The 14,571-nt window shown below is 47.7% G+C and overlaps 1 protein-coding gene and 1 non-coding gene across 3 annotated transcripts in view; both read right to left on the bottom strand.

Moving 5' to 3' along the window:
• PNPLA1 (patatin like domain 1, omega-hydroxyceramide transacylase) overlaps positions 1–12,127 on the bottom strand; it is an 83,302-nt gene extending 71,175 nt beyond the window's left edge. Inside the window, exon 1 of one of the 2 annotated variants that reach the window (XM_081520236.1) lies at positions 11,261–12,127. In XM_081520236.1, coding sequence (XP_081376362.1) covers positions 11,261–11,285 — 25 coding nt within the window. In that variant the 5' untranslated portion in view covers positions 11,286–12,127. Of the gene's footprint in view, positions 1–10,629; positions 10,713–11,260 lie in introns of those variants that run through there. The other variant, XM_081520240.1, reaches the window with a different exon arrangement.
• TRNAR-ACG (transfer RNA arginine (anticodon ACG)) lies at positions 6,648–6,719 on the bottom strand. Its single transcript has one exon. It is a non-coding gene; the product is annotated as a tRNA-Arg (tRNA).
• Positions 12,128–14,571: the final 2,444 nt, after the last annotated feature.

Raw genomic sequence — 14,571 nt, 5'->3', positions numbered from 1 at the left:
ATCTAGAGACTTCAATTGTACCACATCTTACATTTTTATTGCACTAAAAAAAAAAAAGCCTGTCTGCCTGAATAGGCTGTAAAACCTTAAAGATGTCTTATCCCTCATTGTAAACCTCATTCCTACAATTGTGTCTAGTACTAGTAGAAACATAATAAATGCTTGTTGAATGATGTATGAGATAGGATGGGCTCGGCTATGAAACAGGAAGCCCAGATGACAGTGATTTAAACAAACAGGATTTGTATTTTAACATAGTGGGAAGTCTAACAGCCAGCAGCTGCTGGTTTCTCGGTTCAGCAAAGTCATCCAGGATCTAGACTCTTTCTAGCCTTACACTTCGATACACCTGGTTTGTTGACTTTTCCTCCCTGTGATTGTGCTTCATGATCACAAAGGTGTTGCCACTGCTCCAGATAATATATCTATTTTTAAGGCAAGAAAAATGAAGAAGAAGGGGCGGCAGCAGGGGGCTCTCTGGTGACTGTATCTGATAGCAGGGAACAAAAGCTTTCCTAGAAGCCACCCAGCAGCTTGTGTCTCATGGCTAAGACATGGGTCACCCCAAGCTTCAAGCAAGTTCAGATTTTTATGATCTGGTTCTTTATTGATTTTTAATAACATATAAAGGACGCTCATCACTACTGTGTCTAACCAGTATTGAGTGCATCTTCCTTTCATGCTGGCACTAGGGAATTTTCTCATTCAATCATGGCAACCCTGTGACAGAGGTATTATCAATCTATTTTACATATGAAGAAATTGAATCCAAGAGTAGCTTGTCTAACATGCTCACTTACCAGCTAGTATATGATGACTCATGAGTTTGAACTCCAGTGTCTGAGTCCAGAGCCTATGATCCTATCCTAGAATTTGAGGTCTAGAGGAGAAAAGAATGCTCATCAGACATAAGCCTTTTATTTTGCAGTGCTGAGGCCCAGGATGGGAGGTAACCAGCTCAAGGTCACACAGCAAGCCCAAGTCAGAGCCAGGTCCAGTCCTGACCCCCAGCCCAGAGCTCTATCACACTGAGCTGCCGCTGTTTAGAAATCTCATGTTAGTTCACTGATCTTTAAAAAGACAAAAATGCCAAGTGGGATCCTGTGGACAATTCAGTTACAAAAAAAATATATGTGACCTAAGGTTTGGCAAATTAGAACAAGTTGTTTCCTTTTTTGGAGTCAAAAGTTTGTGATTAGTTGGTTCAAACTTTTATCCATCTCAGTGGAAAATCTATTCTGTACATAAATTTTTAGTTCTCAAGTGATAAAGAGAAAGGAAAGAATGTGATGGTCAGAGCCTCAGCTTGGGCTTACCAAGATTACTTTAAATTCCAAGCCCATGACCCAGAAATGCCTTATTTGTGGTGTTTAAACACGTCCTGTGTAACACAGCCTTGGGAAGCCTCTTAATAGATGAAATGTGTACAGCTGGAATCCCATTTCTCCCACCAACTAGTGCGGGAACCTGTGACCTAGCCCCACTGGGAGAACTGAGCCGAGCTAATGTATAGGAAGCATCTGGGATACAAAATGGGATGAACCATGCCTCCTTCCCCTTCACCCATCCTCTCACACTTCCCCTGCAGACCTGGGGCTGAGACACCTCTAAGCGTCCAATTTGACAAGCAGCGCCTGCCTCACCACATGGCTTCCTGTTTCAGATGGTCAGAGTTCCTTTTGTCGACAGGACTCAAAGCCTTCAAGGGAAAGTCATTTTGGTGCGGCCTTTATGACCCTAGAGCATCAAGGTTATAAGCATAGGCTCTTGAATCACACAGAGGCTCCGTCACTTCCTGTGCATGAAGTTGTGTAGCCTCCTTGTGTCTCTGTCTCCTTCTCCATACAATATGGGTAATAACTACCAACCTCAGGGGCTTGCTGTGGGGATGAAATGAGGGAACGTATGTTGCTCTGTAAGCACATCATTTAGGTTTGCTGAAGCCTTATCGGATCCTTCAGTCTGAGACAGACTGCGACCTGCGACCCTCTACCAGAGCAACACAATACAAAGACGCTGTAAGGGACTGAAACATAACCACAGGCATGCGCAGTCAGGGAAATTATGAACAATAAGCTACAAAAAGGCCACAAACCTTCTAGCCATTTCTGAGGTGCTAGGAGCCAAAGCAGGATGAGCCTTGAGCATGATGCCTGTACACGGTACCACCAAGAGGGTGGGCACACCCCCCAAGCCATCCCTGGCCCAACCCCCAACCCTCCCCTACCCTCACCCTATTTAAGGAAGCAGCCCACCCTTCTAGGAGAGCAAGCGAGGGAACCTGTCACTTGGTTTTGCTCTTTTGCCCTGTAGCATGAGTCCCAGTAAAGCTTTGCCTGAATTCCTCGTCTGGCTTCTTACCAACGTCTGTTGATTAAAGAGTCCAAGGACTCGACCTGGTAACAAATCTCTTCCACAGCGTTTTTCTTGAGTGTTCAGTGTGGGTTAGACAACATGTTCTCTGGTTCTTTTAAGGGTAAGGACAGTTGGGCAAATGACAGGCTGTGACACAGAGGCACAGCAGACAGGAGCAGAGAATTGATGACTGCAGGGTAGACACCTGGGCCCAAGGGGGGCTCCGCCTCTAGCGCTCATTGTCCTTCTGTTCTCTGGGCTTCCATTCTCTGCTAATCATGGCTACTCAAATGTTTTCACAGAAGTCTTAAGTAACCAACACTAACAGGAAGCAACAATTTAGTAAAGGTTTTAGAATTCTGTAATTTGGGCTTGAGAATGAAGAACTTTTTCAAGATCTTCTCCCAGAACGAGAAGAGTCAGTTAGGAAGGAACAGTGGCATTCTCCTTGGACGAACCTGAGGAGTCTGCCTGTCCTCCTCATCTTGCTCCCTCTGCTCTGTGCCTGCCTCGTCACACTGTGACTTCCAGCCTCCACTTTTCCCGTGTGCTTAGTCGCTCGGTTGTGTCCAGGCTCTTTGCAACCCCGTGGACTGTAGTCCACCAGGCTCCTCTGTCCATAGGATTCTCCAGGCAAGAATACTGGAGTGGGTAGCCTTTCCCTTCTCCAGGGGATCTTCCCAATCCAGGGATCGAACCCAGGTCTCCCACATTGCAGGCGGATTCTTGACTGTCCGAGCCACCAGGGAAGCCCCACCATAAACGAGCTCTCAGATCCCTCTCCAACCTCTGAAAGAAATCCATGCAACAGACAGGCACTTTCACTAACTGCCTCCAGGGTACACCAGGCACTGTCTTGAGGCTGGGACAGAGCAGATGAGGAAGACACAGTCCCTGCCCTCCTGGGGCCGACATTCTTCTGGGCAGACAGAGGCGAGCCAAGTAAACAGGAAAATATACTGCGGAGCAGGTGGAGCTGGATTTGACTGGGCTGGAGTTTTGCCAGGTGAATACAATCTAGCAAGTTTGAGGTATGGGAGGGGAGGGTGTAGACAAGAGAGGAGTTGTAATAACCATGGAGTCGAGGTGGGGAAAGGAGGGGAGAAGGGATCTGAAGGGGGCGGTGAAAGGTGGTGGACTATGGGGCCCGTGGGAGTAAAGGCTTGAAGAGCTAAAGAGAGGTTTGAATGTGGGATCTTCAGGGGGCCTCAGGGTTAAGTGTGGGGCTGAGTAGTGAGCCAGGAAGACGAGGTCACTGCAAGAGAGCAGGCCAAGGAAGAGGGAGGCCAAAGCAACAGTGGATGGCGTGAGTGGATGGTGAAAGCACAGACCACAGTGGCAAGACGAGGTGGACAGAGGACAGTGGGGTGGGGGTGAGAGAGACATTCTAGGACCCTTTGGGTGTGTAAGCTCCCCCTCCTGGGTTCCCCATCTCTGTTAAATAAATGACTTTGCTTCAGGCCTCCCCTCAGTCTCAGAAGTCAGGCTCAAGAGTTAATGATTAGGAAATGTGAACACATAGAAACAAAGAATAGCTGCTGGGCTGGGAAACTCATAACAATTTAGGCCATAAATCAGCTACATAGCAGTCACTGAACTCCCAGTTCCCTGAAAGATATAGATAACCATGTCTGACACACATTCCTAAATTGTTTTTATAGAAACCAGACACTCCTCCCACCTACCCCACCCTCTACCACTGATGAAAACTGCTGACCATAAGCACACACAGAATCTCAGGCTGGTTGGGACCAGAAGGTTTATGATGTTGACTCCTGAAACATTACCCCATTACCTCACCACTAACCAACAGACAAAAGAGCTGATCAAGCACCTTGCGACCCACACCCCTAATGTTGCCTTTAAAAACCCCTCCCTGAAAGCCACTGGGGAGTTTGGGTCTTTTGAGTATGAGCTGCCCATTCTCCTTGGTCAGTGACGGCAATAAACACTGTACATTCCTTCACCAGGTTTGTGCGAGTGGACCTGAAACAGGAGGGGAGGGGGCAGGACACAACATTTCAAAGAATGACGTAGCCTGAGGACACAACATAAACTGATTAGAACTGAATATGTCCAAGTCAACTTCACTAGACTTTGATCCTCAGTATAAGCTCGTTGTAACACATCAGCAAGCTAAATGGCACACCCAATAGGTGCCAAGACCAAAACTGGGCCCAATTCCTGGAAATCTCCACCTTTTTCCCAAAGTGGTTGGAATAATCCTCCCACTCATTAGCCTATGAAATTACCCAGCCCATAAAAGCTAACCACAGCACGTTTTGAGGTGGCCCTTTCTTTCTGAGGTGGCCCCTCACTGTCTGTGGGGTATGTCTCTCTAAATCTTACCTATCACTTTGTCTCTCACTGAATTCTTCCTGTAATGAGACAAGAACCTGAGCTTCATTAAGTCCCGAAACCAGGTGTGTGGTCTCAGTTGGAAGACCATGGATTTTGGCTGGGTTCAAGTCCCAGACATGTGGGTTGAGTCCCAAACTGGGTTTTGGCTGGGTTGGAGTCCTGACACGTGGGTTCAAGTCCCAATCTGAAGTGAATGGCATGCGTGTATGCTCAGTCATGTCTGAGTCTTTGCAAACCTATGGACTACAGCCCTCCAGGCTTCTCTGTCAGCTTTCCAGGTTCCCCTGTCATGGGATTCTCCAGGCAATAATACTGGAGTGGGTTGCCATTTCCTCCTCCAAGAGATCTTCCTGACTCAGGAATTGAACTCGCGTCTCCTGCCTTGGCAGGCAGATTCTTTTACCACGGAGCCACCTGGGAAGCTCTGAGGTGAATGGTTTCAGATCCAAATCCAGGTTTAGTAACAGGAGCTTAAGACCCTCAGATGATTCATAAAATAGTGATGGTGGTGAGAGGAGGAGTTTGTAAAGTCATATTTAATAGTGTGATTTAATGTTACTTTTGGGGGAAATCCCTTTTGCTTTTACTGTAAGAACTATAGAGAAGGAAGCTGTTCATGGCATGAAAAGCAGACCTGAGCATTTAAAGGTTGAGCAAGACCTGGGAGTATCTTGTTTCATCGAAGATCAAAGCTGTCAGCCTAAGGGATATAGTTCTACTTGTGCAATAGTAAGCAACTCTTAACTGGTGGGAAGGTATTTAGCTTTTTTTTTCCAATATTTATTTTATTTGGCTGCACCAGGTCTTACTTGCAGCATGCAGGATCTTTTAGTTGTGGCATGCAAACTTGTAGCTGTGACATGTGGGATCTAGTTCCCTGACCAGGGGCTGAACCCAGGTTCCCTGCCTTGGGAGCATGGAGTCTTAGCCACTGGACCACCAGGGAAGTCCCAAGGTGTTTAGTTTTATAGGTGAAGGATCTTCCTCTTTTGTTTGCTTGTTTTTCACCGCTTGTCTTGTGGGATCATTAGTTCCCTAATTAGGTACTGAACCCAGGCCCTCAGCAGTGAAAGCTCAGAGTCCTAACCATTGGACTATCATCCCTAAAATACCAAGCAGAGAGCCATCATTTCAACAGAGTCTTAAAATAATATTATAATGACAATTTATTAGTGTCATATATTAATATCCACTGATTGAGAGCCAGTGGTATAGACTAGTTAAGAAAGTGGGTTCTACTTGGGTTTAAATCCCAGCTCTGCTACCCACCACTCATTTAACCTCATTAGGGGACGACAGAGGATGAGATGGTTGGATGGCATCACTGACTCGATGGACATGGGTTTGGGTAAACTCCTGGAGTTGGTGATGGACAGAGAAGCCTGGCGTGCTGCAATTCATGGGGTCGCAAAGAGTTGGACATGACTGAGCGACTGAACTGAACTGATATGAAGGGGATGGGGCCTCCCAGGTGGCGCTAGTGGTAAAGAACCCACCTGCCAGAGACACAGAAGATGCTGGTTCAATCCCTGGGTTGGGAAGATCTGCTGGAGTAGGAAATGGTAGCCCATTCCAGTATTCTTGCCTGGAAAATCCCCTGGTCAGAGGAGCCTGGAGGGCTACAGTCCATGGGGTCGCAGAGTCAGACACAGTGGAAGCAACTTAGTACACATGTGAGGGGATAATAATGTCAGCTGCTCCTTCAGCTTCTGAGAAGTATAGGCAGAGAGGTTCCCTAGAGTGTTTGAGAACTCAAAAAATGTTAGGTAGATATTCTTATAATCTTTCTAAACTTTAAAGTAAGTGAAGTCGCTCAGTCGTGTCCGACTCTTCGCGACCCCATGGACTGTAGCCTACCACGCTCCTCCATCCGTGGGATTTTCCAGGCAACAGTACTGGAGTGGGGTTGCCATTTCCTTCTCCAGAGGATACTCCCAACCCAGGGATTGAACCTGGGTCTCCTGCATCGTAGGCAGACGCTTTACCATCTGAGCCACCAGGGAAGTTTTTCTAATCTTTGTTGGCAAATGAGAAAATAAGGCTTGGAAGGCCCTGGCCATTCGTATTTCTGTGTATGGAAAAACAGCCAGAGAGTAAGACTGTGACAAGGTTCCAACCTCAGAGTGTGGCCCAGGGGAAGTGAGTCTGGGAGTGAGGGGCCCTGGATTTCCATTTCTCCTCAGCCTGAGGCCAAGGCCAAGTACGGCCAAGGGCAAGACAAGGTGGCTCTGAATCTCAGCTTACCCACCTGTAAAGTGGGGGCGATCATTTCGCCAGGCCCACACAAGGTTGTTTTGAGGACCAAATAAGATGTTGCATGAAGTGAATGGTAATTCAGTTCACCTGTGTTGAGTGCCCCACCTACTGTGTGCTGGGCACAGAGGTTTGGAATTCAGCCTACCCACTCCCCCCAAAAAAGTACCCAGAAGACAGGACATACCCAGATAGCCAGAGTCTATGGGAGAAAGTGCTAGGGGAGTCTAATTATGGAAGGGAGAAGTCTCTTTATGGTTGAGTTGATGGGCAGATTCAGGGGAGGACGTATTGAATGGTGCCTGGTGCACTCAGCGTCTCCCCTTCTAGAGCCTCATCCAGCAGATGTACATGCTCATGCCGGACGACCTGAGGTCAAGGCTGTTCACTGTTGGCTTTATAGCTGCACAAGTTCAGAAACGTCCTGAAACGCCTACCAAAGAGAGCATACGTGGGCTTTATAGCAGAATAAGGAAAAGCTCCTTGTGAACCAACATGTTTCCTTCCCCTTTCTCTGGATGCTCTCAGGCTCTCAGACCCTCAACTTGCATTTACCACAGTCATTATCATGGCTTCCCTGAATGAGCTTCCCTAGATAACAGAGAAAGCTGTGACCTGCAGGTAAGTGAACATAGACCCCACTCCACCCCAAGCCCCAGAGAGGAGTACTGTCGGCCTTTTGTAAAGAGTCTTATGGGCCTCTTTTGGCCTAGGCTTACTGGGGCAGCACAGCCAATAGGTGCTGGGCTGGGATTTGTCCTAAGACTTCCTCGTTGATTTATGTACCCGCCACCTCCTCCCCTTTGAGGCTATCCATTCTGCAAGGGTGGTGGTCAGTTTTCTTTTCCTCTCCTTGGTGAAAGTGTTAGCTACTCAGTCATATCCGACTCTTGGAGACCCCATGGACCATAGCCCGCCAAGCTCCTCTGTCCGCGGGATTCTCCAGGCAAGTACACTGGGGCTATTTCCCGCCGAGGGATTGAACCTGGGTCTCCTGCCTTGGAGGCGGACTCTTTACCATCTGAGCCAGCAGGGAATTCTTGAGGCAGGGATGGTCATTAGAAGGCGATGCCAGGGTAGGAATCCCTAAGGAATCTGTGTTGGGGAGGGTAGTGGAGAAGGGGTGGAGTAGAGCAGCAAGCAAGCGGGTTCTGGGCCGGTTCCGAGAGGAGGGGGGAGATAAAACACTATCACCTGGAGAAAAGGGGCATCAGTGAGACAAGACAGGACAGACACTGCTCCCACCTCAGGAACTCAGGTAATCAAGAGAATTTGCCAGAAACAGACATACAAGAGGGCCAGAGGGGAGCAAAAACTATCTTCCATTTTCATCTAAATGCCTCAGAAGTTTCCTGTGTAAGAAACTTACACACAGACTCCCTCACAGACAGACACACTGCACCATCTCTATACAAAGCTATTCATTGCAGAACTGATTGTAAAACAATGGAGACAACCCAGCGTCTGTCAATAAGGAACTGGTTCACTCTTCAGTCCAAGAAAGAAGGAGGAAGTCTTTGCCGCTCTGATAAGGAACAGTTGTCAAAATACATTTTAAGTAAAAAAAAAAAAAAAAAATGCAAAGTGCATAATCAGGGAAATAAAAAGTTAAATCAGAATGAGTTATGTATCAATCTGTAAAATTTTAAGAACTGATAATTCCAAGCATCCGCAAGGGAGTGAAGCAAAGGGAACTCTCAATCAGCTGGCAAGTATGTGAACTGACACAGCCACTCTGGGAAACAGTGTGCCTTTATCTATTTGAAGCTGACAATGTGTTTTCCCTCAGCTCAGCTCAGTCACTTCGGTCGTGTCTGACTCTGCGACCCTATGGACTGTAGCTTGCCAGGCTTCTTTGTCCTTGGGATTTCCCAGGAAAGAATACCGGAGTGTGTTGCCATGCCCTCCTCCAGGGGATCTTCCTAATCCAGGGATCAAACACATGTCTCCTGCATCTCCTGCACTGCAAGCATATTCCTTACCAATGAGAATGCTTTACCAATGCTTTACCCTGGGAAGCCCCATGTGTGTTCCCTAGGCCCCTACAAATGCCCACAAAAATCCTTACCCTAACCACCCTCTAAACATACATATACACCAGGAGAAACAATTAACAACATTCACACCAGTGCTGATTCTAGTAGCAAAAAATTGGGAGTAACCCAAATGTCCCTAAATAAGTGCAATGAAAAATTAATTGTGGTCTTTTCGTATGATGGAATTCCATACCAGAGTGAAAATGACTGATATCACATGACTGAGCCTCAGGACCCTTAATCTAATCATGGCTGGGATACAAGCAAGCTGTAGAAGATTGCAAGCAATACCCTTCCTTCTCTTTAAAATCCCAAATGGTAAGACACTTCACAATACTTATCGCATGACGACATAAACATTTGGCAGGACTATAAAGGAAAAAAGGCATGATAAGCATAACATTCAGGATAGTATTTAGGAGAAGAAAAGGTGAAGGTGAGAAGGGCCACAAAGAGGATTTTAAAGAGCCTCCTTTCTTGTCTAGGAGAGGTAGGTAGGTACCAGGTGGTTTACTGTATCATGGGTTTAAAAAATTATTTATATATATTGTATCCTGGAGAAGGACATGACAACCCACTCCAGTATTCTTGCCTGGAGAATCCAATGGACAGAGGAGCCTGGCGGGCTGCAGTCCATGAGGTCGCACAGAGTCGGACACGACTGAGCGACTGAGCACACACATACATATTGTGTAACTACTATTTTATAACTAATTAATATTTAATAAAAACAATTCTAAAGCATGAGACTTGGGACTTCCCTGGTGGTCCCAAGTGGTTAAGAATCTGCCTGCCAATGCAGGGGGCACGGGTTTGATTCCTGGTCCGGGAAGATCCCACATGTTGCACAGCACCTGAGCCTGGGTGCCACAACTACTGAAGTGTGCGTGTGCTATGGCGTACCGCAACAAACAGCAGCCCCCGCTCGCCACAACTAGAGAAAGCCTGTGCATAGTAATGAAGACCCAGAGCAGCCATAAATAAATAGTTTTTAAAAAGATAAAGTTTTAAATAACAAGGCCTAGACCAATGTGAACAGTGTGCTACCATTTGCATGAAAGAGGAGACATACACACACACATGTGCACATGTATGAATACACCAATATTAAACTACCACTGGAAGGTTACACATATAATCAGTAAAATCGGTTGCTTCTGGGAGGGGAACTAGGAGGCTATGGACAAGAAGGGAGACTTTCCTGAAGATTTAAAATTTTGAATCACATATGTCGATTGGAGTTAAAAATAATAAATAATAATAAAATTTGAAGAAAGAGGAGACAGAGGGGAGGGAGGAAGGGAAGGGAGGAGGGAGAGGGGCAGGAGGAGGAATGAATGGCAGGGCTCCGGCGGCCAGAGCTTTCCGAAACCTTGCGGCTGTGCCCAAGTCACAAGCGGAGCCAGAAGCCCGGCCGAACAGCCCAGGGAGGCCTGAGTCCTCATCCCCCAGCTTGGCCTACACCCCAACACGCTCTTGCACCTAAAAACAGGGCTGGCCTCCATGACTGCCCACATCAATTCGGCTCTGCACTCTTTGGTTTCCAGAGCTCTGTTTCCAAACAAGGCTCCCTCCCCGAGTCTCTTCCCCTGACCCTGCGGTCTTATCTCAGACCTTTGGTCACCTGTGATCTGAGCAATTCCTCTGAAGCCACTTCCTCCATCCTGGTTGGCTCTGAAGTGTGTGTCTGTGTCAGCAAGGTCAGCCAAAAGCAAGCGGGCCCTTTTCATCCCCTCTTTCATTCCCCTCTCAAGGACTCGGTGTCCTTTCCCTACCGCCTCATCAAGATCTGCTCGCAATTCTTTATCATGGGTCACATGATAAACCAGGGTCACAGGCGTCCTCAAGGATCACGGCCTTGAGAGGTAAAGGCATGAAGTGCTAACGGAACTTCAAGCATCAGCCATTGCGGGGAGGAAGGATTTGGATGCAGTGTGCCCGGGATGCCTTCTGCCCTGCTTGTACACAGGAGGCCTGAGGGGTGAAGTACCGGTGGTGTGGGTCTGTAGGAGAGAGCCTCAGGTCCCCTGAGCCCAGTGGCCAGGGATCAGGACGAGGGGGCCAGGGAGGACTGTGTGACTCTGAACCAAGAAGGTCCTTATTCCCCAAAGAGCCAGTGCAGGGATCTGCGTGGCACCGTAGTAGAGATGGGTGCTAAGAGAAGGCTGTGCCACACAGGACAGGATTAGCTCTCCCACCTTTCCCATCCCCTCAGTGAGGGGTTCTGCGGTTGCAAACACCTTAGCTGTTCATACCTGTGCTTTGGAAGCAAGGTGGCATCACAAAGGAAGAAAGAAGCCAGGCTGTATGATGGCACTCGGCGGAAGCTGTTCAGCAAGCAGGTCTAGCGCCAACGTCATGGGCTGAGAACACAAGTGTTGGTGACGATGTGGAGCACCTAGATTCGCCTGCATGGCTGTGGGAGAGTCATCATCCAACCAATGGAAAACTGTTTGGGAGAACCTTCTAAAGCTAGCAATTCTACTCCTGGGGATTTTCTGAAGAGAAATGAGCACTGTGTCTACCAAAAGACATATTCGAGAATGTTCATAGCAGTGTGACTATGACAGCTCAACATGGAAACAACCCAAAGTCTACCAGCAGGAGAATGGATAAACACAGCGTGCTGTTTCTGTGCGATAGAATACTACCCCAAACAAGTACAGCTACGTGCATAACACGGATGGAGCCCAGAGCCATGATGCTGAGCACACGGACACAAGACCACACGCTGCGTGATCCCATTTTACGAAGCTCTTGAACAGGCAACACTGGTCTCTGTTGTGGAGTCCTGGAGAGCAGTTACCCTTGGCTGGGGGACTGGGCAGATATTGACTGCGATGGAACATGAGGAACTTTCTGGGAGGAAATGTTCTGTACTTGGGTCCTCTGGACTGTGAAGCTGGGATGGGTGGGGAGACTCTCCTCAGGGCCCCTATTTAACCCGCACTCTCGCCCACCAGGAGCCATCAGTGTTACATCCCAAACTATCTCTGCTACTGCTAAGTCGCTTCAGTCGTGTCCGACTCTGTGCGACCCCAGAGACGGCCGCCCACCAGACTCGGCCGTCCCTGGGATTCTCCAGGCAAGAATACTGGAGTGGGTTGCCATTTCCTTCTCCAGTGCATGAAAGGGAAAAGTGAAGTGAAGTCGCTCAGTCGTGTCCGACTCTTAGCGAACCCATGGACTGTATAGCCTACCAGGCTCCTCCGTCCATGGGATTTTCCAGGCAAGAGTACTGGAGTGGGGTGCCATTGCCTTCTCCAAACTATCTCTATGCCCCCTCAAAGGGGCCAATATAAAGAAGGAAGGGAGAGGAAGGAACTCAGCCATTGCTTCAGAAGTGAGGGGAGTTAGACTGAAACCACTTCCAACCAGCCTTATAGGTGAGCCAAGCAAAGGATACACCATGTTCTTTGAAATAGTAACCACCACCACTTTTCTGAAATTTTCAGGACAACTGCCTTTTTATACATCATGTAGCCTGTGAGTCCTGGCCCTCTTAAGAATATTAAAATTGTAGACAATAATAAAATATATATAGTTAGCATGCAATATATATATATATATATTTTTTTTTTTTTTCCTTTTCTTCACTCTTTAAAGGAAAGGACAACAGAAGGGAACCCCCAAGTGCCAAGGTCAACTCAGAGCCCCCCTCCAGCTCTGGCCCAAACACGTATCTCTTGGGCCCCTCTTCCCCACCATAGAGTGAGGCAGAAACTTCTTCTTCATCTTTTGGAGAAACCATTTTCCTCCTCCAAAGACCTCCTCCCCTTGTCCTGGTAAAGGCCAGACTGGTTGCAGTTGGCAGGACCAGAGGTTCACACTCCTTGCCCTACAGACACCGTGGACAGCCTGCACAGCCAGGGGCAGACAAGGCCCCCTACATTCCTGTCCCAGAGCCCAGCAGTCCTACCACCTACCCCCTCTTCTCTCAAAGTCAAAGCTTACAGCCTGGCCAGGTCAGGAGAGCCTGACAGGCAAATTCACACTCGTGACATTAACGAAAGTGACCAAGCTGACCATGGTCTTGGCAAATGCTTTTAATATTTTTTAACTTGTAGGAAAGAGAGATTTTCTCTTCCTAGTCAGAGTGCCCACACAAGCCCTAGTATCATATTTCAGATTTGAGGCTATGAATTTTAATCATAGCATTGATAAAAATAAATCAAGGAAATTTCTACTCACCTCAAGGGCTCTGAACACGTGGGTGTGAAGAGAGTAGAAAGCGCTAGGTTCTGGTCCAGCACTGCCTTTTCCTGCTCTGTGATGCTGAGCACACCTGACCTGCCTCTGTGAAATGAGTTTTTGGGAGGTGGGGGGTGTGTGTGGCTAGATGACTCTTAGGGCTCAACACTGTCCGCGTGAGGCCCCCGTTGGGGACTGGACCCCTCTGAAGGCACTGCCTCCAACCTGTCCCCCAGCCCATCTCTAGATACAAGGGGCTTTTCTTAGCTCTGTCCTCCCCCCTCTCTCCTTGACCATTCTCCTAACTACCCTGATGGGCTTCAGTGGCCACACATTTCTGTCTTCTTCTCCTATGTTCCTCTGGAACTCCAAGTCCAGTTCCACTTGTTTGCTGGGGGCTTTTCTCAGATGTCCCATAGGCAACATAAACTCATCAAAACCTACTCTTCCTTCCTCCTCACCCACAAACCCACTGATGGTCACTCCAGCCACAACATGACCCTGCATAACACTCCTTTTTGACTCTGATTATCAGTCTAATGGAGAAGGCAATGGCACCCCACTCCAGTCCTCATGCCTGGAAAATCCTATGGACGGAGGAGCCTGGTGGGCTGCAGTCCATGGGGTCGCTAGGAGTCGGACACGACTGAGCGACTTCACTTTCACTTTTCACTTTCATGCCTTGGAGAAGGAAATGGCAACCCACTCCAGTACTCTTGCCTGGAGAATCCCAGGGACGGGGGAGCCTGGTGGGCGGCCGTCTCTGGGGTCACACAGAGTCGGACACGACTGAAGCAACTTAGCAGCAGCAGCAGCAGCATCAGTCTAATTAGTTGCCAAGTTTTAATCAAGTTTCCTCCCTATTCAAATCTTTCAACGGCTGCTGCCACCTACCATGTACTACTGCCTCACCGTGGCTTCAGGGTCCTCTATTATATCAGTCTCAGAGAGGTTCAGAGAGGTCCAGCATGATGCCTGAGATCACACAGCAAGTCAGTGACAAGGCTGTTAATCCCAACACACTGCCTCACTCCCTAAGGGGATGGCAGTTATTGGAGCTGGAATACACACCATATCTCCCAGAGGCCACCATTTGTTTAAGTTGCTTCATTTGTTTACAATGACTTCCTTTTTATCCCCCTCTGCTAAAATCCTACTCATCTGGTCATTTTTATTTGCATATGTTTTATAGGGTGAGCTTGTAATTTCTCCCTAAATTGCTTTTATAATTCAAAATAAAAATTTATGTATAGGTATTTTTAACCCCATTTTTCAAGGCTTGAATTAATAGTTTCATTCTTCTGGAACCATTTTGAGAGCTGTCTGCAACGTTTATAAATCAGGTTGTTAGCATCCTGCACACTAACATGTAATA

The sequence above is a fragment of the Giraffa tippelskirchi genome, chromosome 8 (genome assembly GCF_054371585.1).
Source record: "Giraffa tippelskirchi isolate mGirTip1 chromosome 8, T2T-mGirTip1v1.2.pri, whole genome shotgun sequence".
Lineage (NCBI taxonomy): Eukaryota > Metazoa > Chordata > Mammalia > Artiodactyla > Giraffidae > Giraffa > Giraffa tippelskirchi.
The sequence above is the reverse complement of the archived record's forward strand: the minus strand, read 5'-3'. Positions and strand labels throughout refer to the sequence as shown.